This window comes from Dermacentor albipictus, chromosome 1, assembly GCF_038994185.2.
Source record: "Dermacentor albipictus isolate Rhodes 1998 colony chromosome 1, USDA_Dalb.pri_finalv2, whole genome shotgun sequence".
Taxonomy (NCBI): Eukaryota; Metazoa; Arthropoda; class Arachnida; order Ixodida; family Ixodidae; genus Dermacentor; species Dermacentor albipictus.
The window spans coordinates 258,310,905-258,335,316 of record NC_091821.1 but is presented as its reverse complement, the minus strand read 5'-3'; the positions used below and the strand labels follow the sequence as shown (position 1 = coordinate 258,335,316).

At 45.1% G+C, this 24,412-nt stretch overlaps 1 protein-coding gene across 2 annotated transcripts in view; it reads left to right on the top strand.

The window, feature by feature from the left end:
• loco (locomotion defects) overlaps positions 1–24,412 on the top strand; it is a 104,247-nt gene that overhangs the window by 11,449 nt on the left and 68,386 nt on the right. For both annotated transcript variants that reach the window (XM_070531225.1, XM_070531226.1), the window contains exons 2-4: positions 2,305–2,723; positions 5,908–6,472; positions 14,626–14,942. In XM_070531225.1, the coding sequence (XP_070387326.1) occupies positions 2,322–2,723; positions 5,908–6,472; positions 14,626–14,942 (1,284 nt within the window). In that variant the 5' untranslated portion in view covers positions 2,305–2,321. The remainder of the gene's footprint in view (positions 1–2,304; positions 2,724–5,907; positions 6,473–14,625; positions 14,943–24,412) is intronic.

The following is a 24,412-nucleotide window of genomic DNA, read 5'->3' as shown; positions in this document are numbered from 1 at the left end:
GTTGCTTGAATGCTTGCATTGAAAACATGCCGGCACATACAGTACATGCTTGGGAAGTTTGGTACCTTTGTCATTTCCTGCGCTATGAAAGGAGTTCTGAGTTGTTCTGCTGGCCTGCAGCTCGGAACTAATTTTGTTAATTTTTAAAAGGTGTGTGCATCCGAACAGCATTTCCACACGAGTTGCTGTTAAGTGTGCTTTTCACACTGTACTCTTGGAAAGGGAGTGGAAAGGGAGTGCCATACTTCAGTCATCCATATTATATTGGTCATGGTCATTTTCTACCTATATCATGATATTGTCATCATCATCATCAGCCCATTTTTATGTCCACTGCAGAACGAAGGCCTCTCCCTGCAATCTCCAGTTACCCCTGTCCTGTGCCAACCGATTCTAGCTAGCGCCTGCGACTTTCTTAATTTCATCACCCCACCTAGTTTTCTGCCGTCCTAAACTGTGCTTCCCTTCTCTTAGTATTCATTCTGTCACCCTAATGGTCCAACGGTTATCTAATCTGCGCATTACATGACCTGCCCAGTGCCATTTTTTTCTCTTAATGTCAATTAGAATATCATCTATACCCATTTGCTCTCTGATGCAAACTGCTCTTTTTCTTTCTCTTAACGTTATGCCTAGCAATTTTTGTTCCATTGCTCTTTGCCGCAGTCCTTAACTTGTTTTCGAGCTGCCTTGTCAGTCTCCAAGTTTCTGCCCCATATGTCAGCACTGGTAAAATGCACTGATTGTACACCTTCCTTTTGAATGATAGTGGTAAGCTTCCAGTCAGGAGCTGAAAATGTCTACCGTATGTGATCCAACCCATTCTTCTGTGAATTTCCTTCTCATGATCAGGGTTCCCTGTGATTAATTGACCTAGGTAAACATACTCCTTCACAGACTCTAGTGGCCGACTGGCGATCCTAAACTCTTGTTCCTTTACCCGGCTATTCATCATTATCTTTGTCTTCTGCATATTAATCTTCAAGCCCATTCTTACACCCTCCCTGTTAAGGTCCTCAATCGTTTGTTGTAACTCGGCCAGAGTGTTGCTGAATAGAACAGTGTGATCGGCAAACCGAAGGTTGCTGCAGTATTCGTTGTCGATCTTTGCTCCTAAACCTTCCCAGTTTAATAGCTTGAATACGTCTTCCAAGCACGCAGTGAATAGCATTGGAGCGATTGTGTCTCCTTGCCTGACCCCTATCTTTATAGGTATCTTCCTACTTGTGTAGAATTAAGGTGGCTGTGTAATCTCTGTAGATATTTTCCAGGGTGTTTACGTGTTGTCAGCATGCTGTTATGTAAAAGTGTTTTAATTTTCCGTCTTAAACTTCAACATCCTGCTAAGCTTTGTCACTCTTGTAAGGAATTAACTAGCCAGTTGTGCTTAGTAGAAAAGAAAATCATGTGCTAGTTTTTTTTTTTTCAATGCTTAAACTTTAAACATAGTTACTTTGTCTGGACTGTGAAGATTTGGTATTTTATTTTTATGTATTATGATTGTTTAGAACTTTGATATGTTACCTGCAAGCACCTGTTAGTTGAGGCGGTTGTTGGTCTGCACCCTTTCAAATTTTACAGAAAGGGTTGCAGTCGATGCTGGAAGTCTCTCCAGGTGCTCCTTGCCATAATCATAATTTGTGTTCTTTAGAACTAGGAAAAGTGAGAGATTTGGTAGATACGAGAATAGAAACTATGCTTGTTTAACGAAATGATTGCTCTGAAATTGAAGGGTGCTTTCTTTTTCATTTGTCCTATTTTTTTCTTCAGTGTACCTCCCCTCAATTTCTTGTTTATTTCATTCTCAGTTTGTTGCCTTCCTAGCATATTATTAACCTGCCAACTGTCCTGAAATTGTTTGTAAAGTTTACTAACTTGGATGCATTTTACAATTTTACAAATGTTGCCTCAAACTTTATGAAAATTAAATTTTTTGGCAAAAAGATTTGCTTGTTGGTCTTCGAACCTACCTTTAGAAGTCTTCTGAAGGTGAAAGCACTCAAGAGGAGTACCTGCTTGGAGCAAATATACTGAGACAAGTTCTGGAAGCAGGTGAAATTGGCAACAGGAAAGTTGCTGGAGAAGTCATTGGGATCTAAAAGCAATGGGTTGCTTGTCAGTCTCTACTGCTCCAAGTTTGCTGCTGCTTGTCTGTTCAGGGCAAGCTTTGCATAAACGTGTGTTACCCTTTCTCCTTCTTGGTGTTGTGTCTGCAGGATTTCACAAATTTTAAAGCTCACAGATTGGTAGATATGCTGATATCTAACAAAGTTACAGTTCTGGATGCAATAATCTTTTCTGCAGGGCCCATCAGGCAAGCCATGCACCAAACAAGACGGAGGAAAAAGCGGCCCAGCTATGGGGTTAGAACTGTGGAACTGTCTCGGGGCAAGAAAGGTTTTGGCTTCACAATCTCGGGCCAGGCACCATGCATCCTCAGCTGCATTGTTGCTGGCAGCCCAGCTGAGCGTGTGGGTTTGCGGCCAGGTGACTTCCTTGTTGCAGTAAATGGGCACAATGTGTCGCGGGCACCCCATGATGATGTGGTGCGGCGGATCGGGAGTTCATCTGGTCCCCTGAAGCTCCAGATTGCCGAGAATTATTACTCTGATTCTTCCGATGAGGAAGCAGCCACCCCTGGCCGTACCCATCACACAAGGCCACGGCATAGACACGTGCCTCGCTTGGCAGCACGGGACGCCCATGGGCTCTTCCCTCCAAGCGTGAGTGGCATGCCATTTGTATAACTTGCTGTTTCATGAAATCACCTTTAGAACTTTAAGCAGGTTTGATAGGTGATTCACCTGCCAAGGTGGCTTAGTAGCGTTATGCTGCAGCGCACGAGATCACGGGTTCGATACCTGTCTGTGGTGACCACATTGATATGGGAGTGGAATGAAAAGATGCTTGCATACCATGCTTAATTGAGAGCCTTCAACCTAGGCATCCTTCATAACCCACTGTACAATTTCAGCTTGCTAAACCCCACAATTTCATTTATTGACGATTTTATTTTTGGTTAATAGTCAGTGCCATCTTGCACTGTAAAACAAGCATTTTTTCGATTCTCTGTAAAGGGACGGTGTTTTGCAGCTCCATCTGACATTGCCAGACCACTGCTCTATCAGTTTGGTACTGATCTCGTATTTCATTTGACCAGTGTAGGTCTTAGCAAAATAATGTTATCATATGTCTGTCGCCAGCATGTGATGCTCCAGGCCCGAATGTTTCCGGTGAATGTGGAGTGAAGCAGAATAAAATGTGGTGTTGCCTTAGTCCTCACTTATCTCCATATATCACACACATACGTATAAGTCTACAATGGCATGCTTGTTCAGACTGAGGTGATTCACCAGACATAGAAATAAACACCACCCAGGTGGGGCACAATATAATTGAAATTGGTGAGGTGCTTCAGCTGCTTCTCCACAAAAGAAAACTGCTATTTCAGTGATTGTATTCGAGGTAACGTGCAGTAATGCATAGTACAGTTGTATATTTCAAAGGTTTTATCAAGGCATACCGTAAATGCATGCACTTCACATGAATGCATGAGATAATAGCCTTTCTTGTGCTGGTTGTATGCATAGCATAGTTATGCAGTTTGTGTTCTAAAATTTCAGAGGAAAGTTGACGTTTATATACAATGTCAGGTTTTGCTACACAAAGTATTAGCCTTCACTGGTAAGAATTGATGGTGATTCAGAATCACAAAGCTGCATTGATAAATTTTGAGCATGGCATTTGCCCTCTGAAGTCTAAACATACAAATGAATTTCACAGTCCTAGACTATGAAGGTTCCCTTCCTTATGTTGGTATACAGGGTGTCCCAACTATCATGCACCAAGATTTAAAAATATGCAAATGTCACATAGCCGGAGAGAACCAAGGTAATGTTGTTTGCCGTCACTTGGAGATACTCAGATTTTTTCCATTCTGCCTAATTACATAGTCTTAATTACCTTCTCAAATATTGTAATTAGATGAAAAGAGTCAATGAAAATATTGTAGAGCAACATGAAAAACTCCCAATACAGCTTTCTGTTGCTCAATACATGCTACATAAGATTGTTTCTTCGAGCGTGAAACAAGCCAGAATTGCCATGCGACTGGCCTCTTGAGACACTTTGCGTGTGTTAGTGGGCTTCTTTCATGCTCGTAAAAACACATTTTGTAGCATGTATTGAGCAACAGTTTGGAGCACTGCAACTGTACCCTGTCGTGCTAGTTTTTAGCTTTGTTCTAGCTTTGTGCCAAAGGGGGCACGAGGAACAGAAGAGAACATAGCATTTTCTTTTGTATGCGGGGACCCCGGCTCAGTGGAGTCACATGATAACGTTAATTTTGGTAAATTGTTTAAATGTGGCCATTGGGGCTTATTGCAGTGAGTAACATACTTTAGAATTTGCTGCATCCCCCCTCCCCTTATAAAAAAAAAAGAAGGGGGACGACGCTAAAGTTTCACCTCTAAGAGTGGAATGCGATAGCATTCAAAGATCCCTGAGTGCTTCACGCACTTCCAGGCAACTGCAGCTTCATCATCATCAGCCTATTTTATGTCCACTGCATGGAGAAGGCCTCTCCTTGAGATCTCCAATTACCCCTGCCCTGTGCCTACCGATTCCAGCTAGTGCCTGCAAATTTCTTAATTTCATCACCCCACCTAGTTTTCTGCCGTCCTCAACTGCGCTTCCCTTCTCTTGGCACCCATTCTCTAACCCTAATGGTCCACCGGTTATCTAACCTGCGCATTACATGACCTGCCCAGCTCAATTTCTTTCTCTTAAACTCAATTAGAATATCGGCTATCCCTGTTCACTCTCTGGTCCACACCGCTCTCTTCCTGTCTCTTAACGTTATGCCTTACATTCTTCATTCCATCGCTCTTTGCTGGGTCCTTCCCTTGTGTTCGAGCTGCCTTGTCAGTCTACAAGTTTCTGCTCCATGTGTCAGCACCGGTAGAATGCATTGATTGTACTTTTCTTTTTAATGATAATGGTAAGCTTCCAGTAAGGATCTGATAATGTCTGACGAAGGCGCTCCAACCCATTTTTATTCTTCTGTAAATTTCCTTCTCATGATCAGGGTCCCCTGTGAGTAATTGACCTAGGTAAACATACTCCTTCACAGACTCTAGAGGCTGACTGGCCATCCTGAACTTTTGTTTCCTTGCCCAGCTGTTCGTGATTATCTTTGTCTTCTGCATATTAATCTTAAACCCCACTCTTATACTCTCTCTGTTAAGGTCCTCAATCATTTGTTGTAACTCGTCCCCGGTGTTGCTGAACAGGGCAATGTCATCTGCAAATTGAAAGTTGCTGAGATATTCGTCATTGATCCTTACTCCTAAGCTTTCTCGGTTTAATAGCTTGAATATTGCTTCCAAGCATGCAGTGAATAGCATTGGAGAGATTGTGTCTCCTAGTTCCTTGTGGTGTTAGGAAGTTTTAACAGTGGTTTCATGGGACTGGTTAATATATTATTGATAAACAGTGATTACATTGCATCCTGAATGAACCATAGACTGAACCTATTTAGTTTTGAAAACTTTTTGTGAATAGAAACAGTCTGGACATGTAGAAATATCTTGAAATCTCTGGCGTCATACAAATATTCCGCTGCTACGAATAATTTTCTTTATAAAATCCAACACTTTTCCGTCAAATAAACACGAAGCCAGTCTTGAACAAATACTTCAACATTCTAGTAGAACTCGTAACACACTGTCCTTTTAAAGGTGTTCTCCCCTTGATCATGGAAATCGTAGACAACTTCTGTGCTTCTGCTGGGTTGTCTCTCAGTGCTTTGCATATAATGGGCAATGCATTTATATTTCTGCATTCGCCATGGTAATGCATTTTTTTTCCTTGTCAAGGATTGCAGCTACCTCTTCATGCTTTGTGCAGACTAATCAAGCAGACAGCAACAAGGCATTGCTGGAGCTTATCCTGGAGCAAAAGGGGCTGCGAACCTCACTGGTCTTGCGTACAGTTGTGGGCTACCTTGGCACCATTGAACTACCTCGTGAGGTGGCTGGTTCACGGCTTCAGGCCATTCGCAGCTGTGTACGTCGCCTGCGCCTTGAACAGAAAGTGCACACGTTGGTTCAGTTGTCAGTGCTGCGGGATGGTGTGCTGCTGGCTGACCTGCGGGGTGCAGCCCTGGCACGTTTTCCAGCTGAGCGCATTGCATTCAGTGCGGCTTATGCTGATGATAGCCGCTTTCTTGGCTTGGTCACTAAGGGAGCAGATGGTGCCCTCTCATGCCACGTACTCATGGTGGACTCGCGGCTGAGACTTCCCCCAGGCGTATTGCGGGCAGCACCTCTGCACACATCTGCAGAGCCCATCTTACGTGCTGTTGCTGCACTCTACCATCGTGCAGATGGCCCTAACGCCTCACCTCAGCCCAGCCAGGCAGGCAGCAGCAATAGCAGCAACAGTGACAGTGGCATTGGCTTCAGGGATGAAGGTACGCAGAATAATGTATTGCCCAATATTTTCTCTTTAGATTATGAGAAGACAAAGTATGCAGTGTACAGCTACTTCGAAACATTTTGGACATGGAAGCTCAGAAGCGAGCTTTTTTTTTTGCAGCCTGTGTGTGCTGGCAGGAATTGAAAGATGTAGGTACTCAGACTGCATGCATGAGTGGAGTGTCCATTACTGTACCTGTGTCCATTGATGCCGTACTGCACACTTGGAAGATAAGGAAGACAGCTTATTCGTTCGAAATTTCAAAGTGGCTTTCTATTACCCTTTACAAAAGCTTTGTTTAGAAGGCCATTGTTGTGCCTTGTGTAGAACAAAGTGCTTGTTACATGTTTTTATTCTAGCTGAGGCAGAAATAAATGAACATGTGAAAACAAGGCCTGCCTGTATAAAAACTGTGCTGGTGCTAGTGCATACAGATAGTGCACAAGAATGTCATATGTCTCTGCTTCTACATGCTGGTTGATTGATTGATCATCGTTTGTTGGCCATGAAAGCCGATTAAGCAGACACTGTTAAAACTGGCTGTTACTGTCAGCTTGCAGAAGCTCTGTTCTCACTCGTGTACCTTAGTGTCACCACAAGCACAGGCGAAATACGCCTGTCGTAGGCATTGGCATTATGGCAGTGCAGTTTGCACATTGCTCCCACATGAGTCTTTCCACTAAGGATTTCCAAAGAGGATGTATGACATACAAAGACTTTCAACAAAAAATCAGCTAGGGCTGGTAAAGTAGTCTTTCAAAACAAGTATCAGTAACTTTATAGGAAAGTGTAATTTTAATACTGGAAACAATAAAAGAAAAACTTATCTTTTTTGAATTTTGGGCTGATATCTCGGTGCCGGAATGTCAGCATGATGTCAAGGATTTCAAAGTATTTTCGCGTATTTTGCTCATGTTGGCACAAGAAATGTTTGAAACTTGCTGGATCGGGAGTTTTCTTCCTTATCTATTCAGTGGGGCCTTTCTTTACCTATAAACAATTACTAACTAGGTCCGAGTAAACACTGTCGAAATCCATGACATCATGTCAAGTTGGTACGGGAACTTCAGGGGTGTTGCTATTCATTGTTGTTTTTTGTGTTTTATGCATTACTTAGCCTCCATTGATGGCCATTTTCCAATTGCAGTAGTGCAATTTACTAATGCAACCGAATGTTTCTGTTTAGTGCCCCTTTAATGAAAATTACAATGCTTAATGCTTTCAGGTAAGCTGGGCATGACCATACACAATTTTCGGCTTTGATAAAAGAAAGTTGTCGACATTTGCCTTAGCGAAAGGCAGATGCAAGTAGCTGCTCTCTCCTCATCACACAGTTATAGTCTATATGTGACAATGTGAGCTTTACTGCTGTCTGCATCTACATTTCCACAGCAGCAAACTGTTAAAAGGGTGACAAAAGTATTGGGGGAGTACAGGAGCCTAACACAGCTTTGTTTGATATGTTGGATGTCTAATTATGAAAATGTATTCACAAGGCTGTGAAGTTTCAGTGGGTTTCTTTACACAAGTGTACTGGATTTCCTCAGTACTAGGAGATTCAAAGCAAATGTACAGGTAACATTTAGACTTCCGCTTTTCAGTTCAAATGGAAACTATTGAATTTGAGGAGGACTTGTGCACTTGACTACTTCGCTGGTGTTTGTTGATTGGACAACATGCATCATCTCGCTACGCAGGGGTGTCTGCGTCAGCAGGCGTTTGGTGTGTTGCGACACCACGTACCCGAGCACACGAGGGTTGGACCCTCCTGCGTGTAGCCGTGCGCGGCTTAGCCGTGTCTGGGGAAAGGGGGATCTTGGGGGTTGAGCTGATGCTGGGTGTTTGGGCCTTTAAGGCCCCCCGGCGGAGGCAACACACCCCTTTGGCCTCTGCTTCACGTACACGGCACCCCCGGACCGACCCACCCGGGGGAAATCGCTAGTTGCCTCTTCCTGTCCCCCTCTCCTCTCTTCGTCTTTCTCTCACTTTGAATCTTTCCTGTCTTCTACTCACTTCAGTTTACTTCTAATTTTCCAGGCAGCAAGGGTTAACCGTGTGTATCTACCCAGCCTTGGGTACATATATTAGGTTATAGCGGCGTTGTATAGCTGACGTCTACAGGTATGTTCCTAACCTCCTAGTGTCCCCTTGTTGGGCTCAGTGGTGGGTGGCTACCATCGCTGCTGAATAATCTAAGAATGACATGGCAAATGCATCCCCCCCCCCCCTGAAGATCGTCCTAACAAAAGAGGGCGCACCGAAGCAATTTTTGATTTCACTTTAAAAACCAATGTAGAAACATTCCCACGCTACCATGTGATCCACAGTGAAGGATCTCAATAATGAGAAAACTATTTCCATTCGCAATAGCAAAATGCCTAGTAGAAAAAATCGGCAAACAATACAAAGCTTCAAAGATGTCAAGGGGACCTTCTCCTTGAACTCAAAACCAAAGACCAAGTTGAAAAGCTCACTGATCTCTCCAGTGTCGGTAACATCAAAGTCACAATCTCGGCACACCGTTCTCTCAACACAAGCAGGGGTGTAATATCAGAAAAAGATTTCTTAAACCTAAGCGATGAAGAACTCCTGGAAGGTTTCCAAGAACAAAATGTAATCAAAGTTCAAAGAATAACTCTCCGAAGAAATGACGAACAAATCCCAACCAAACACGTTATACTTATCTTTGGTACCAGTATTATACCTACTACACTTGAAGCAGGCTATCTTAAGATCAACGTAAGACCGTATATCCCAAACCTGAGGCGGTGTTTCAAGTGCCAGAGGTTTGGACATGCATCGCAATCATGCAGAGGTAAATCGAGATGTGCAAAGTGTAGTGCCAATGACCATCAGTCGGAGAACTGCAATGCTGCTCCACACTGTACAAACTGCAAAGGAGATCATCCAGCATATTTATGACCTTGCCTTTGCTGGAAGAAAGAGAAAGAGATAATTGCACTTACAGTGAAAGAGAAGATCTATGAAGCAAGAAAGAAATTAGCACACTTACCTCAAACAACCTACGCCAGTGCGGTCCTACCATGGGAATGATGGGAAGGACATGGATTTGTCTGATCTTCGTGCTTATGGATTCAAACGTTCTTGTGGCTTTGTATATTACGCTATATAAATCTTATTGTCGTATATTTCAGCGCAATCTATATTCTTCGAAGTGCAGAAGACGCCAGGAACGCGTACAATTGCTATTAATTGCAACGATTGAGCTTGTCTATGTGCCCAAATCGAAACGCGCCAAGCGTCTCTAGCGTCTCAAAGCACTGGCATGCCCGCGATAAGTTCATAAGTGCGTTTCATTCGCTTGTCGATGCATGCATCCGTGGCTTAATGGTTTCAACATCAGGCTTCTGTACTAGAGTCCGTGTGTTCGAATCCTGCCGTCGGTCAATTTTAATGATGTTTACTTAATTATTTATTACGCAATGCACTGTTGAAAATGACGAGTTTACAAAGTCACAAAGCCGTTTGAAGCCAAAAAGGACGAAGTTTAGGCAAATCCATGTACTTCCCATAATTCCCATGCTGGGACAACCGCTCCCATTGTAGCTCACGTAGACACTAGCGCCAGAGTTCCCTCTAGTAATTTTGTAGGAAACTCTATGCTTGGTTCCACAGGGCCCCAGGCTAAATCGAACTCCCAGGCCTGAGACGCGCGTCTCAGCGCCTGGTTCTCGGATCATCCAGCGCCTCGAAGAAGGCTATGGAAGTCGACACCAAAACTGCAGCGTCATCGACAGCAAAACATCAGCGCTCTCTGGAGCGCACTAAGAAAGACAAGCTCACAATAACTATGCGAACAAAGGGACCGGTAACCTGAACGGTTACCGTTCTTCCAATAGTACATTCCCACGAACAAATGTCACCTACAGTTACTTAGTACATATATATAAGTTAACATTCTCAATTCTACCTCTATGACTTTTATCATGCATTGGAATTGTAGAGGACTGTTTCACAATTTAGGTGACACTAAAGACATAACAAATAACTTTTCGCCAGTCGCATTTTGCCTACAGGAAACAAACTTAGGTGCTAAACACAGTCAATTCCTTAGAGGCTTCACCGTTGTCCGAAGGGACCGTGAATGTTCCAGCCGTTCTTCACGTGGAGTGGCTATAGTCGTGCAGGGCAGCACTCCTACCCGAAATGTCCAATTAAATACATCTTTAGAGGCCGTAGCTGTCACCATTCTATCCTACCAAACCATCACCATTTGCTCACTATATATTCCACCCCACACACATTTTACTACTATAGACTTAGAAAATCTAACAGATCAGTTGCCGGAGCCATTTGTCTTGGTAGGAGATTTTAACGCTCATTGTACTCTTTGGGGCAGTGTCAAAACTGACCAAAGAGGGCAACTCGTTGAAGATTTTATTCTGTCAAATGATATGTCTTTTAAATTCAGGTGCGCCAACTTATTTCTCACCAACTTCCCGCACATTTAGTTGTTTAGATTTAGCTTTTTGTTCGCCCTCTCTTTTTACTGATTTTAAGTGGGAAGCTCTCGACACGTCATATGGTAGCGACCACTTACCCGCACTCATCAAACTCCTACCATCATCACAAGCTTTAACAGCAAGACCACGCCGATGGAAATTACAGCTCGTTGACTGGCAGGTTTTTATGGAGAACGCGAAACTGGAAAATGTCTTTTCACCAGAGGTTAGTGTTGATCAACTTAATAAAAAAATCACTGAAGTTATGATATCAGCGGCAGAAAAGACAATACCCCAGTCATCCAGTATTGTGCGCAAAAAGCTAAATCCTTGGTGGACAAACGATTGTACTGAAGCCAAAAAAGAACAAAATAAGGCCTGGGGAATCCTACGGAGGTACCCAACCTATAACAATCTTCTAAATTTCAAACGGGCCAAGGACAAAGCACGATTTATTCGAAGAAATGCGGAAAAATTATCATGGCAAGAATACATAACTTCAATTAATAGTACAGTCACATCAAAACGAATGTGGGACCAGGTGAGGAAATTTAGAGGAGAGTACTCATCATACACAATACCACTACTTACATGTCCAGGCGCACAAACAACACTACAGGATCAGGCCAACTTATTAGGTGAACACTTTTATAACATATCCAGCTCAGCAAACTATTCAAATTCATTTTTAAAATATAAAGAATCGGCTGAGAAAGAGAGGCTGCCTACCACTGGGGCTTCAGCTGAAATGTACAATAACCCCCTCACAATACATGAATTGAACAGAATTCTCTCTGCCGGTAAAAAAACGGCAACAGGTCTCGACCGTGTGCACTACACAATGCTGGCACACCTATCCCAAGCATCGGTAGGGGCACTTCTTAAATTTTTCAATGATATATGGGAGTCTGGGTTAATGCCCACAGATTGAAAAAAAGCGGTAGTAGTGCCTTTTCTAAAACCTGGTAAACCCGCAACATCCCCTAGCAGCTATAGACCCATTGCACTAACAAGTTGTCTAGCCAAATCCTATGAGAGCATTATAAACATAAGACTCACATTCATCCTTGAAACAAGAAACCTAATAGACAAACACCAGTGCGGATAAAAAAAGGGCTCCTCCACCACTGACCACCTCGTGCCTCTAGAGCATGAAATACGTGATGTGTTTCTTCACAAGTAATGCTGCCTCGCGGTTTTCCTTGATTTTAAAAAGGTGTATGATACCACATGGCGGTATGGAATTTTGAGAGACCTGGCTAACATGGGAATTTGCGGAAGAGTGCTAAATTGTCTATGCGATTTCATGTCAAATCGAACATTTAAGTACGTCTCGGCACAATACTCTCGCGCACATTCACACAAGAAAATGGCGTTCCACAAGGTTGCATTCTGAGCACGACGCTCTTCATAGTCAAAATGAATTCTCTAAATAAGATCATCCCATCATCTGTTATGCACTCAATATATGTCGACGATTTGCAAATGGCTTGCCGCGCCTCAGACTTGCCCACCTGCGAACGACAACTACAAATAACGATAAATAATTTCACACAATGGGCTGACAAAAATGGTTTCCGGTTCTCAACACACAAAACTGTTACAGTTCTCTTTTCGCAGAAGCGAGGGTTACACTGCACTCCAGGTCTCACATTGCATGGTAGAACGCTACCGGTCAAAGAACACTATAAATTTCTAGGCGTAACGTTTGACACTAAACTGAACTTCCTGGCCCACATTAACGCAACTAAAATTAAAGCAAACAAAGCGCTAAATATTCTTAAGGTTTTATTGCATAAGCACTGGGGATCTGACCGAACATGTCTACTACGTATATACCGGTCCCTTGTACGTAGCATCCTCGGCTACGGCAGTGTAGTTTATGATGCAGCTAGGCAGACCTACATTAAGTGACTTGATCCAGTTCATAATCTCTGCCTACGACTAGCAAGTGGTGCTTACAGGACATCGCCTGTAGAAAGTTTATACGTTGACTCCAGTAAGCCTTCATTACAGCACCGCAGAGCCGAACTTACACTTTGCTATGTATTAAGAATTCGGTCATCACCACAACATATATGCTACAACATCGTAACACAGTGCAAATCACGAGTACACTACACAAATAAACCAAACATGGTTCGGCCACTCATCTTAAGACACGAACAATACTGTCAGACTTATGATGTCCCTCCTGAAGCCCTGCAGGTTGCCGAAAGGCCACCAAGATTGCCCCCGTGGTGCAATTTTACACAACTATGTGCCTGGACGTTAACACATGTAAAGAAAAAGGACATTTCACAAGAACACCTAATACAAGAGTTCCGAGCTATACAAGAAAAATACAAAAATTACACTGAATGTTACACTGACGGCTCTAAAACACTAGAACATGTAGGTGTTGGGATCGTGACGAAAAATTGGGAAAATAGCATTCGGATAAATAATTTTTCTTCAGTGTTTACCGCTGCAGTTTATGCCATATGGATGGCAGTTAAGAAAATTACTTCCGACAGGCACAAGAATGCTATTACTTATACCGACTCGTTAAGTGCTCTAAGGGCCCTAAAATTAAACTCCGAGTCTGAACCCCTGCTTGGTGATATCTTAAACATAGTACTTAACAAGAAATATGAAGGAACGATACGATTCTGCTGGGTTCCAAGCAATGTTGGGATACCAGGGAATGAAGCAGCAGATAGAAGCGCGTCCATGGCAGCGCACAAAGGCATAACACACATAACACTTCCATACAAAGACAGTATCCGAGCGGTTCGTAAGGCCCTAGCATCAAAATGGCAACAAGAATGGAACTCGTACGTAAATAACAAGTTACATATGACTAAACCCCTGCTTCGCGAGTGGAAATCATGCATTATCAACAACGGTTCTATGAGGTAATGTTATGTAGACTTCGAATTGGACACACTCATCTAAGACACAATTTTTTTACTTCTAAACGAAAACGCACCAACATGCGAGAAATGTCATGAACTGCTTACAGTAACCCACATCATTATATCATGTTCGCACACTGAAACGCAGAGGCAGAAACATTTCAAAAATTTGTATCACTTACATATACCTTTGCACCCTCTTAATGTTAGGGGACGATCCACTAGTGACATTCACTAACTTGTTCGAGTTTTTAGATGAAACCTGCCTGTCTCTCCTGCCACATGGTGTCCTGTTTATCTCCCCTCACAGCTACTAGTTGTGGACGGTGGTGGCAACTGATACAGCCAATGCGTACAATAATGGGGAACATAATCTAGGTAATTTTTGAAACATGGAAGACTTTTGACTACCAAAGCAGGTAACAAAGGCGGAACTCATATTTTTGAGTCTGAGAAAAATTAGTGTGCGTGTAAATTGTTTTCATATTGGATCCTAGCTGTACTTCAAACCACAGTGTGCCACATGGCTCTGTTCTGGCCCCCTTGCTGTTCATCATTCGCCCTGCATGGAGGCTACAAGACATCACAAGCGATAGCAGGCTGACATCGACTTTAAGATAACACAGCTAATGCTGCAGTAACAATGGATCTTATACTGTCCTGTGACTGTCTCAGCATGGCCTTAGTCGCGTTTGCACCATTAAACCCGAATTAACTAACTATTGCATCGTCTCAGATGGTATGTGAAGGCTGTGGCAGGACTTCTCCAACTTGCATTCCTGATGCAGGTAACTCGAGTGACCGTGTGCTTGTGGTGGATGTGGAAAACCAGCCACGCTTCCAAAGCTTCAGCTTGGACCGGCAGGGGGCACTGCCTGCTTGCCCAGACACTGAGCGGTTGCGGGCACGGGCCATGCCAGATCCTGTAGGAGTCAGTGGCGAGGCTCCCCTTGCCTTGCCAGATTGGGTAGACAGCAGCCCCCTTGGAGGCTCCTTGCTGGATGACACACTCACAGCTGCAGACCCTTGTCCCGACGGAGAGAGTGTTGATCTACAGTCATCTACCAAGGGAGAAGATGGCAGTTCGTCAGCTACCCCACGTAGGGTGTGTACTGCTATACTATCTGTTTTCAGCATATTCTTGAAGTCCTTCTGCTGTGTTCAGCCTGTACTAGCAGCAAATAATGTGGCAGGTTTCACAACTTCAGCCAACATGCCAAACATGGAACTGTATCCCCGCATAGACAAGTTGTGTTTTTCTGCAGCCTCTGTGTGCCACTACTCCTAAGGATAGGTATCTCTCAACCTTCCCAAGTTAATCACACATGCAATACTAAAGATAAAGTTGGCCAACCCATGCATGTCTAGTTTCATATTGTGCATTGACAGGTGGGGCTCTTCAAAAAAGGCAAGCTTTTGCTGGGCCGAACTGCTCATATAGAGATAACAGTGGTTTAAGAATGCTACTGCCATTTGTTGTCACCAGGTAGTGTTTCCTGTGGGCGTAACTGAAATAAAAGTTTATGCTTGTTTATTTTAATAATTCTTTACCTTTGAAAACAAAAGGGCATGAATCTAGTTTTCAGACACTATTAGTGTTACTGCTTGCCCTACTTCTAATTTTTACTTAAAGTCATCTTTGTCCCCACTCTTTCCTTTCTTTCTTCTTTCTTTCTTTTTTCTTTTCTTCTTTTACTCAAATGAGCTCTGTTGCAACAGTTTACTTGTGCCGATTTCCGTCACAATGAGTGCCTGTTGACCCACTAATTACAGTACAGAATCTTGTCCTCTTCAGCACATGAAGTCCACAACCAATTTCACCGGTAAGCACACCCGAACTGTGTCATCACTGCAGAGCACATAGGTATGCCCTGCCGACTATTTTTCTGTGCGCATATGCACTGTGGCTATTTGCCAGGTGAATGTATCACTTGACATCACTATAGATACTCCGTAAGCGGCATATGTACATTAGTACACCACTTCTAATTTGGGGGCCTCGAGGTGGTCAGGTTGGCAAACACTGCATAGATGCGAGCTTTTCGCAACGGCCGACAGTGGCTAGCTTAGCCCCACTCTGTCCTACACAGAGGCAAAATAATCACATGGTGTTTCCTTCTCTGCTGCTTCACACTGGGGCTAAAACGATGCTTGAGCAGGCCACGGACACTCACAGCAGACTGGAACAAGCCTGCAAACTGGAAATTTCTTGACATTTGTCTCTTATACTATGGTTGGTGCGGAATGACGATGATTCATGTTCTTGCATAACTCATAATCTGATGATGTGTAGTACTTGCAAAACAATGAATCAGCATCTTGCACAATACAGCAGAACCTCGTTCATACACTAAAAAAAAAAACAAAAAAACCCCCCCGCAAGAATGTACTAATTGAGAAAACGTAAAATCTGAAAGTAACTACACACATTTTCACAGACTCAGCTGTTGACATCTACGCAATGCGAAGCTTTGCACAATAATTGCGAATTGCAATAAGACTGAAAGGTGGGCTAGTTGGTTTGACTTCATTGTGGAAAGTTTTGCGGGCACTGAATGTAGACAACAAGAAAAGGACACAGAGACCAGCGCTGGTCTTTGTGTCTTTTTCTTGTCTTCTAGGCTTGTGCGAATAGTGCTTTTTTGGTTTTAAACGAATTTGAAGCGAATACAGTGGAATCTCGTTGATACGATTCTCACGGGCACCGAAAATAAAAACGTATTATCCAAAAATCGTATTATCCAAAACGGACTCCAAAAGATCGCGAATAATACATACTTGGCACAGAACTTGCTTTTATTAAGGGTGGAGGCTACCCTGGAGACCGAACTTTCTTATTTTTTAAGATATCCAGATGAAACTTTCAGGATATGTTCACACCACCGTACTATGAGGAACTGCAAAGTTTCATGAAGATATGTTTATTAGTTCCAGGGTTATTGAGGTTTAACTAGGTGATTCATGTATATGCCTGAGGAAAAGCCTGGAGAAATGCCAGGACATCGTAGGAAGCTGAAATTCACTGTGATGATTCCTTGATAGATATCCCAGGGGGCTAAAGAGCCCTTTTCTTTAATTTCCCCTCCAAAAAATTTTAAGACAACTTTGAATTTGATGTAGCCAGTAATGACCACATTCATCAAAAATTAATTGCTTATTATAAATTAACTGCACCAACTTTCAAAAAAAGAAGCCTGTTACCCCCTGGCAAAGTCACTCAGGAACAGAATAAAAAAAAAACGGCATACAAATCTGAAAAGCGGTTCTTGAGATATCGCCTTCCCTAGCACCACTACTAGCGAAAAAATACATTCCGAGAAAACAGGCCTTAAAGTTGAACACGTGTTTTTTTTTTTTTATTAGAAAGCTCCTGCGGAGCTTCTAATTAGCTCTTGCGGCTCCAGGCACACTCAGTGTGTCGGATTTTCGACTGGCGACAGCCGAAAGCACAGTTTCGCCGCTGAAAAGCGTCTACGCAGTCGGCACTCGCTGCGGAAGATAGGAAGTTCGATGCTCGTACAAGACGCATATCGCGCTCCCGTGCACCGAACATCTGCACTGTCTTGGGCTTTGCCGGCATCGCGTGCAGCGAAGAACTAGCGAAAAAAAAGAAAGCTGAGCAAATAATCTAAAAGATAGCGCTAGGCGATGAACAGCTCGAAAGCAGGCGAGCAAGGGACGCGAGCGCGCCATCACAGGGAGGAGCCGCTGCCGCCCGCGCAGCAGCCAATGGCAGGCGCGCTTTAGCCCGCGGGATTTGAGCAGCCGCCGCCGCCGGCGCAGCAGCCAATGGTAGGCGCGCTTTACCCCGCGGGATTTGAACGCGCTGCTCCGGCCAATCAGCGCTCCGCATCACATCGCGGAAAAACGCCAATAGCGCCTCAACCGCGCCGACGATGCGGTGCGTTTGGTGTGCGAGCTTGCGAAAATTGCTCCCAGAGGCCGCCACAGTGCTGCAGGCGCTGTGCAGAAGCACGGCCGGACTCTAGCCGAGCCGAGCCAGGCCAAGCCTCGAGCATACAAAGCGCGCGTCGCCGCGTCTTTAGTCCGCCGTGCCTGTCGTTTCGCTCGATGTTAATTTCAGTAGCTCTGCCCACCCGCTTCAAAGGACTGGCTCTGATGTTATCATCATACAGAAGACGTTTCCGGGATCGTATTATCCAAAGCGACGTGGAAATACGATCGTATTAGCCTTACAAAAATGCATTTACCTCTATAGGGCATCGGCCGGGAACGAAAAAAAAAACGTATTATGCCGAAAAACGTATTTAGCCGAATCGTATCAACGAGATTTCACTGTAGTAATTCTTCGCGAATAATTTCGAAGCTAATACCGTAAAAACCGGACTATAGGTCGGACCGGAATATAGGTCGATCCCCCAACTAATGAATTCTAAAAATGAAAAAAATCTTCTTCAGTGGCAAAAGTACCGAAAGACATGACACCCTTAGCTATAAACAAATGCGACTCAGCGGGTTGCACAATGGTGACAGTATTTATTTAAATGCTGCTCGCATGTGCACCTGGCCATGATTTTAGTGGTATCGCGCGACCATCGACCCGCGTGCTTGTCAACACCGTATTAACGGCGCTGAGCAGCGAAACAAACGAGATGCGCGCATCTGTACACATGCCCTTACTTTCGCTATTTCGCCGCTCCGTGCCGTGATGATAAAAGGTGCTGACAAACATGCGGGTCGACGGTCGCACGATACTGTTAAAAATTCGTCGGGTGTACAGTACACAGAAGGGCACGAAGTCCGCAAGCGCTACTCCGAATCAGAGCAACACGTTTGAACAGAGTCGAATGGCGAGTGATCCTCGCTGTCCAGTCCATAGGCGCGTGCGATCTCTACCGCTTTCAAACGAATGCATTCGACAACAGGCAGCGATCTTACACGCAGCTCCCGGACGGACTCCGCAACCTTGCCTTCCAGTTCTGCAGTATGCTGCGATCCGGCCACGAAGTGACGTTTTCTTTTGGTTGCTGCAAGTTGTAATACGTTGCTTTTACCTCCGCCACTACTGAATGCTATTTTCGGATACTCCAAGTTCGCTCTGTGCCGCCAGGTTGCCGTGGGCTTCCGCGTACTCAATCGCCTTTTTCTTGAAGGCGACGGTGAATTGAAGTCGGCTTCCGCTCATTTTGAAACAAAATGAAAATGCAGCTTTTAATAAATATAACTTTGCGACAGTGGAAACGCAAAATGCCGGTGCCACAATGTCGCCACGCCATAGAATAAAGAACCAACGCCGCGCTGCTGATGATGGCGATGGCGAAGGCGGCTGTTTACTTCATCCGCCCATTGTTGTAAGACTTCCGTAGTTTTTCCGCCAATGTCCGGTATATAAGTCGAGGGTCGACTTTTCGCGATGTTTTTTTAAAAAAAAGTTCGACCTATATTCCGGTTTTTACGGTACTTTGAATAGTAGCAAACAAAGACAAAAAAAAAAGCAGTGGGCTAAGGTTTGGGATTCATTCAAGGAAAGTAAACAACTTGATTATTTACGAAAATCTACAAATTTTTGTGCAAAAACACCAGCTGTTCCACATGCTGGGGTTTGAGGTGCTCCCTTCTGCAGCTTACAATGGCTCCTGCAGTCGAACAAAGCCTTTCACTTCTTGTCTGGGTGGCTGGTATCGAAAGGTACCTACGGGCAGCTGCAACCAGGGTTGGGTAAAGGTGGCTGCCCTTGCTTTTCCACCACCCAAGGGGGTCTTCAGACCAGGAATGAAGGGGGGGCCTTCAAGTACCCAGCAACCTCATTCGAGATTGTACGGCTAGCCTGATGATGTGTACGCGAACTGACGTGTGTAAAAGCACTCCACACAGAGTCCCCTGATGAGTCTGCAGAGCAGGTGCTGTTCTCACTTGTTGCTGTACCATGTTGATCAACTGGCACAGTCTCTTCTGCTGCCGCTTTGAGTAGAGTGAACGCCCATTGCTTTGCAGGTCGTTCAGCATAACAGACATCTTTGTATCTAATCGACCAACATTGCCAATGCAGGAAGGCGTGACATCTTGATATCAGGGAACCTCGTCTTGACGCTACGCAAAAGGCTTGAGGCAAGCAATGCTGCCTCACGACCTTCGGAAACATGTTCAGCTAGAACCACCTTGGTACACTGCAACAGGGGAATGACTTGTGACAGTGTGGGATATCTGTCCCCAGACAGTTCAGTTGTGGTGTGGTCAAGTGGCTTCAAGACTTGCACTGCTGCATTCATAAGCTTCCACTCACTTGCATTCAAGTTTGGAACTACGTCAGATTCTGAAAGTTCTACAGTGATGACCGTACGGAGCTTCATGAGCCTGGCCATTATGGCATGCTCACTGTTCCATCCCATTGGGACATCTTGTATAACCTTGAGTGGGTCCAGCTGCATGTTTCTTTGAATTTCCTGAAGCCGTCCTCGGGCCATGGCACTCCGTTTGTATCTATCCACAATCGCTCTGGCCTTAGCACAGAGCTGCAAAAACCCTGACACTTCTCTTTTGGCATTACTGACACACAACTGAAGGGTGTGCCCGAAACACTGCACACCATTCCAGGGCAACCGCGCTACTGCAGAAGTAAAGTTCGTTCCATTATCTGTAACGACGAAGATCGGCACAGTATTGTGGGCTGGAAGTTCCCGCTCCTCGATGACATCTGCGATAAATAGCTCCAGGTTTTCTGTAGTGTCAGAGTCTGTCATCTCCGTGCAAGTCAATGCATGCACGTGTTGCACAAAGTCACTGTCCATGACGTGACAAGTTACACAAACGTAGCTGTCATTTGCCCGCGATGTCCAACCATCAGTTGTGATTGAAAGTGACTCCACTCCGCTTGCAAAAATGTCCCCGAACTCTTGGTAGTCCTTGTGCAAGTCCGGGTGTCTCTTTAAATGTGTTGCTAGGGTTGTTGCCGTACTTGTCGGGGTCTTCAGGACTGCCTTGCATTTAAGACATCGAGCTTCGGTTCCCGGTGGAATCTTTACAAGAAAGTTCCAAATCGGATTGCTGGCCGCATGCAAGTCTCCATGGTGCTCTCTGGAATGCTCCAGGGTGGCTGGGATTGATCAAATCCCTCCGCGGCAGAGACAGAGTCGCCCACTAAATGCAATCGACCACACCACCACGCCGACGAGATGCGTTTTTGTACGCCTTTGTTCTGAGTATAGTTCTGTTTTCCTGGCTTGGTTTGGATGGGATTGGAGTGGAAAATGTATGACTGAATCCAAAACCGAAACTTCTGAAAACGCTTTCTCCCTGCCCCGTGTGGCTATTCGTTCGGGCGGGCTGAATAACAAAATTCGAATCGAAGCGAATATTGAATATCACATTATTCGTTCAACTACAGTGCAGTCCACTTATAACGATACCACATATAATGATATATCGGTTATTACGATGGGTCGACATGAGAGTGTCATATTATGCATTAGGTTTATGGGGGAAAAAACCATTTATAACGATAGATCAAAATTTTGCCGTCTGGACGGCGTTTTCTGTGCCAAATAAGCGTAACATTTGCATTGCTTAGTTCCCAGAAACGAACGATGTCGAGACGAAGCGATGTTTAGCTCCGTAAGTTCGTGTCTGCCGCCATTACCGCGCAGCACGTCTTGCCCCGACCGTGCACCAGAGAGTACCTGAGTAGGCACAGCGTGCCACAAGATGGCGCTAGCTGCTTCATGCACGTCAGCCACAGTCGCACCGAAAGAGGGAGAAAGAAAAAAGAAGTGACAAGCAAAGCAGCGCGGTGGCGCCCGCCCCGCGCATCTTTCTCTCGTGATAGCAGGCTGACGCCACCGAAGCAGCGTGCAACCAACGGTTCAACCCAGTTCGAAGAGGGCGCCGACAAAGCGCAAAGCTGTGTCGCTTGACACGAAGATGGATATTTTGCAGGACTCTCAATGCGGCTTCAAGGTGAGCGCCCTTGTGAAGAAGTATGAGCTCGCCCAGTTAACGATATCAACCATCTTGAAAACCGGGAGCACCGCGATTGTGAAGGCAGAAGCTATCAGTGGCCATGCCGATCAGCGGAAAAGGGTTAGAGACCCTTTGTACGCTGATGTTGAAGAGGCGTTTTACCAGTGGTTCATCACCAATTGCTTTAAAAAGGCGGGCTTTGTGCGTAAGGACGAACTTCCCCAACCCACTGAGACCAACACGGTGGAAGCCACTGACATAACCGAGCTCAGGGAGCTTTTCCTACTGGTGACACAGGTGGTGCGTCGAAGGCGGAGTTTGTGACTGCAGACGGTGCTGCCTCGTTCTGTGATGAGGTCACCGACGAGGCGATCGTCGAAGATCTGCTGTCTCGACAGACAGCAAAGTTGTGCGACGGTGGCGATGGCAGCAGTGACACAGTGATGAGATTGACAGTGGCTCCTTGACCCCGACCTCGATGTCCACGCAAAGTGCACTGTCGTCGATCGACTCCTTAATTGATTTTGTGCATGCTAAAGGATTGCGGCCAGTGTTCGCACAGCCGCTGGAATCCATGCACACCGCGGTTGTGAAGCTGAAGCTGCCACAAAAGCAAGTGCAGATTTCGGACTATTTCAGCGCGCCTAACCCGTGACACGGTCATAGGCGCTAGAAATAAAGTTTGTTTTTCACAGCCTACTTTCTACATCATCTATTCTAATCTAATATGTGAACTGCTCGATATCCATCAATGTGGTTTTAAAAAAGGATCATCCTCTAATGACCATCTAGTTTGTCTTGAAAACACAGTACGAGAAGCATTTATACACAAACAACACTGCCTTGCTGTTTTTTTCGATTTAGAGAAGGCATATGACACAACCTGGAGGTTCGGGATTCTTAAAGATCTGGCCGACCTTGGCATCCACGGCAGGATGTTGAACTGCATAAAAGATTTTTTGTCTAACCGTTCGTTCCATGTGCGCCTAGGCTCAACCCTGTCGAAAAATTTCGTTCAGGAAAATGGGATACCTCAGGGGTGTATTTTAAGCACAACACTTTTTATTATAAAAATGAATTCCATTAGCAAAATAATCCCAAAGTCCATTATGCACAGTCGCCGACCGATTTTCCGGACTCCAAAAATTCGGACATGCCCGATTATTCAGTGAGCTTCGCGGCACCGCCATTCTCCCCATAGACCATTATGTATAACAACTGCCGAAAGTTCGGACACCTCGCAACCTCTCGTCTGATTTTTCGGACACTCCTTGAGCCAACTCGATCGAGGGCATCATGCACCGACTCTGACCGGTGCTTAGTTCGACTTCCTGAACGCCGTTTTTGTTTTGAACGGAGCCTCCTTGCCGCCCCACGAAGTGGCGCTACTGGAAATCCCCGCTCATCATCATCGTTTCTCCTGGTTCGATAGAGTGGCCGTACAGCAGTTCCGGTTTCAGCTTAGTAAGCCATGTCAAGACAATCCAGCAGCTGATTTGTTTCTTTCGCGCACGACGCTGCGAGCAGGCCACGTTTTTCGTTTGCGCGACTGGTGTCGGCACGGTGGTGTTTGTGTGCTGTGTCGAGGTTTCGGTGATCCAACGCGGCGTACGGAAGCATCGCATCAAGTGTCTAATGGCGCCGACAGTGCTCGCGCAGACTGCGCTGGGGAATGCCGGCAAGCGGGTGCCGGGAGGCCTAAGATTTGTCGCCTTCCGATGTGCTCCCTACTGACATGGAAAATGTTCTGCCGAGACCTGCGCAGTGGTTGCATTGCGATTCCGGACACCGTCTCATTTGACAGTTTCACAGGTGCTGACACTGCTGTACTGACATGCGCAGAACTCGACGACGGCGAGATCATTCGTCAAGTTTCTGCTGCACCGCCGGACGATGACTCCGAGTTGGAACATGACACACCATGTGCTACGCTGCCGTCGCATGCGGAGCGTGCACAAGCAGTGACTGTGCTTTCAGCCGCTAATAGTGACCGTACGACCCTCTCCGAGATTCAGGCTTATCTGATTGCGCGTAAACGGAACAGCGTGCAACGGCGCACTCACGATTTCTTCAAGCCTACTGCCGAGCCCGAATAAGTGTGTGGAAATAAAGGATTTCATTGTTTTTTTTCTTAATTCGGACATTTCCGCAGTCCCCGTGAGGTCCGAATAAACGGTCGGCGACTGTATTCAGTATACGTCGACGACCTTCAGATAGCCTGCACATCATCGAACATATCAACATGCGAAAGACAGGTACAGCTTACAATAAATAAACTAGCAACATGGGCAGACAGAAATGGTTTCCGTTTTTCTCCACAGAAAACAGTGGTCATTCTCTTTTCACTCAAACGAGGAGTACAGACAGACCCCACCCTACACCTGAACGAAGCCACATTACCTGTCCAAAACGAGCACAAATTTCTAGGCATAATTTTTGACAAAAAACTCACCTTCCTTCCGCACATCAACGCGCTGAAAAAGAAAGCATCTCGATCTCTGAACGTACTTAAGGTCCTTTCACGCAAACACTGGGGTTCTGATAGGGTATGCCTCCTACACATTTACCGTTCTGTTATACGCTCCTGCTTAGACTATGGGTCCATAGTGTATGGCTCAGCAAGGAAGTCATATTTGAACCGCCTTGACCCAGTACATA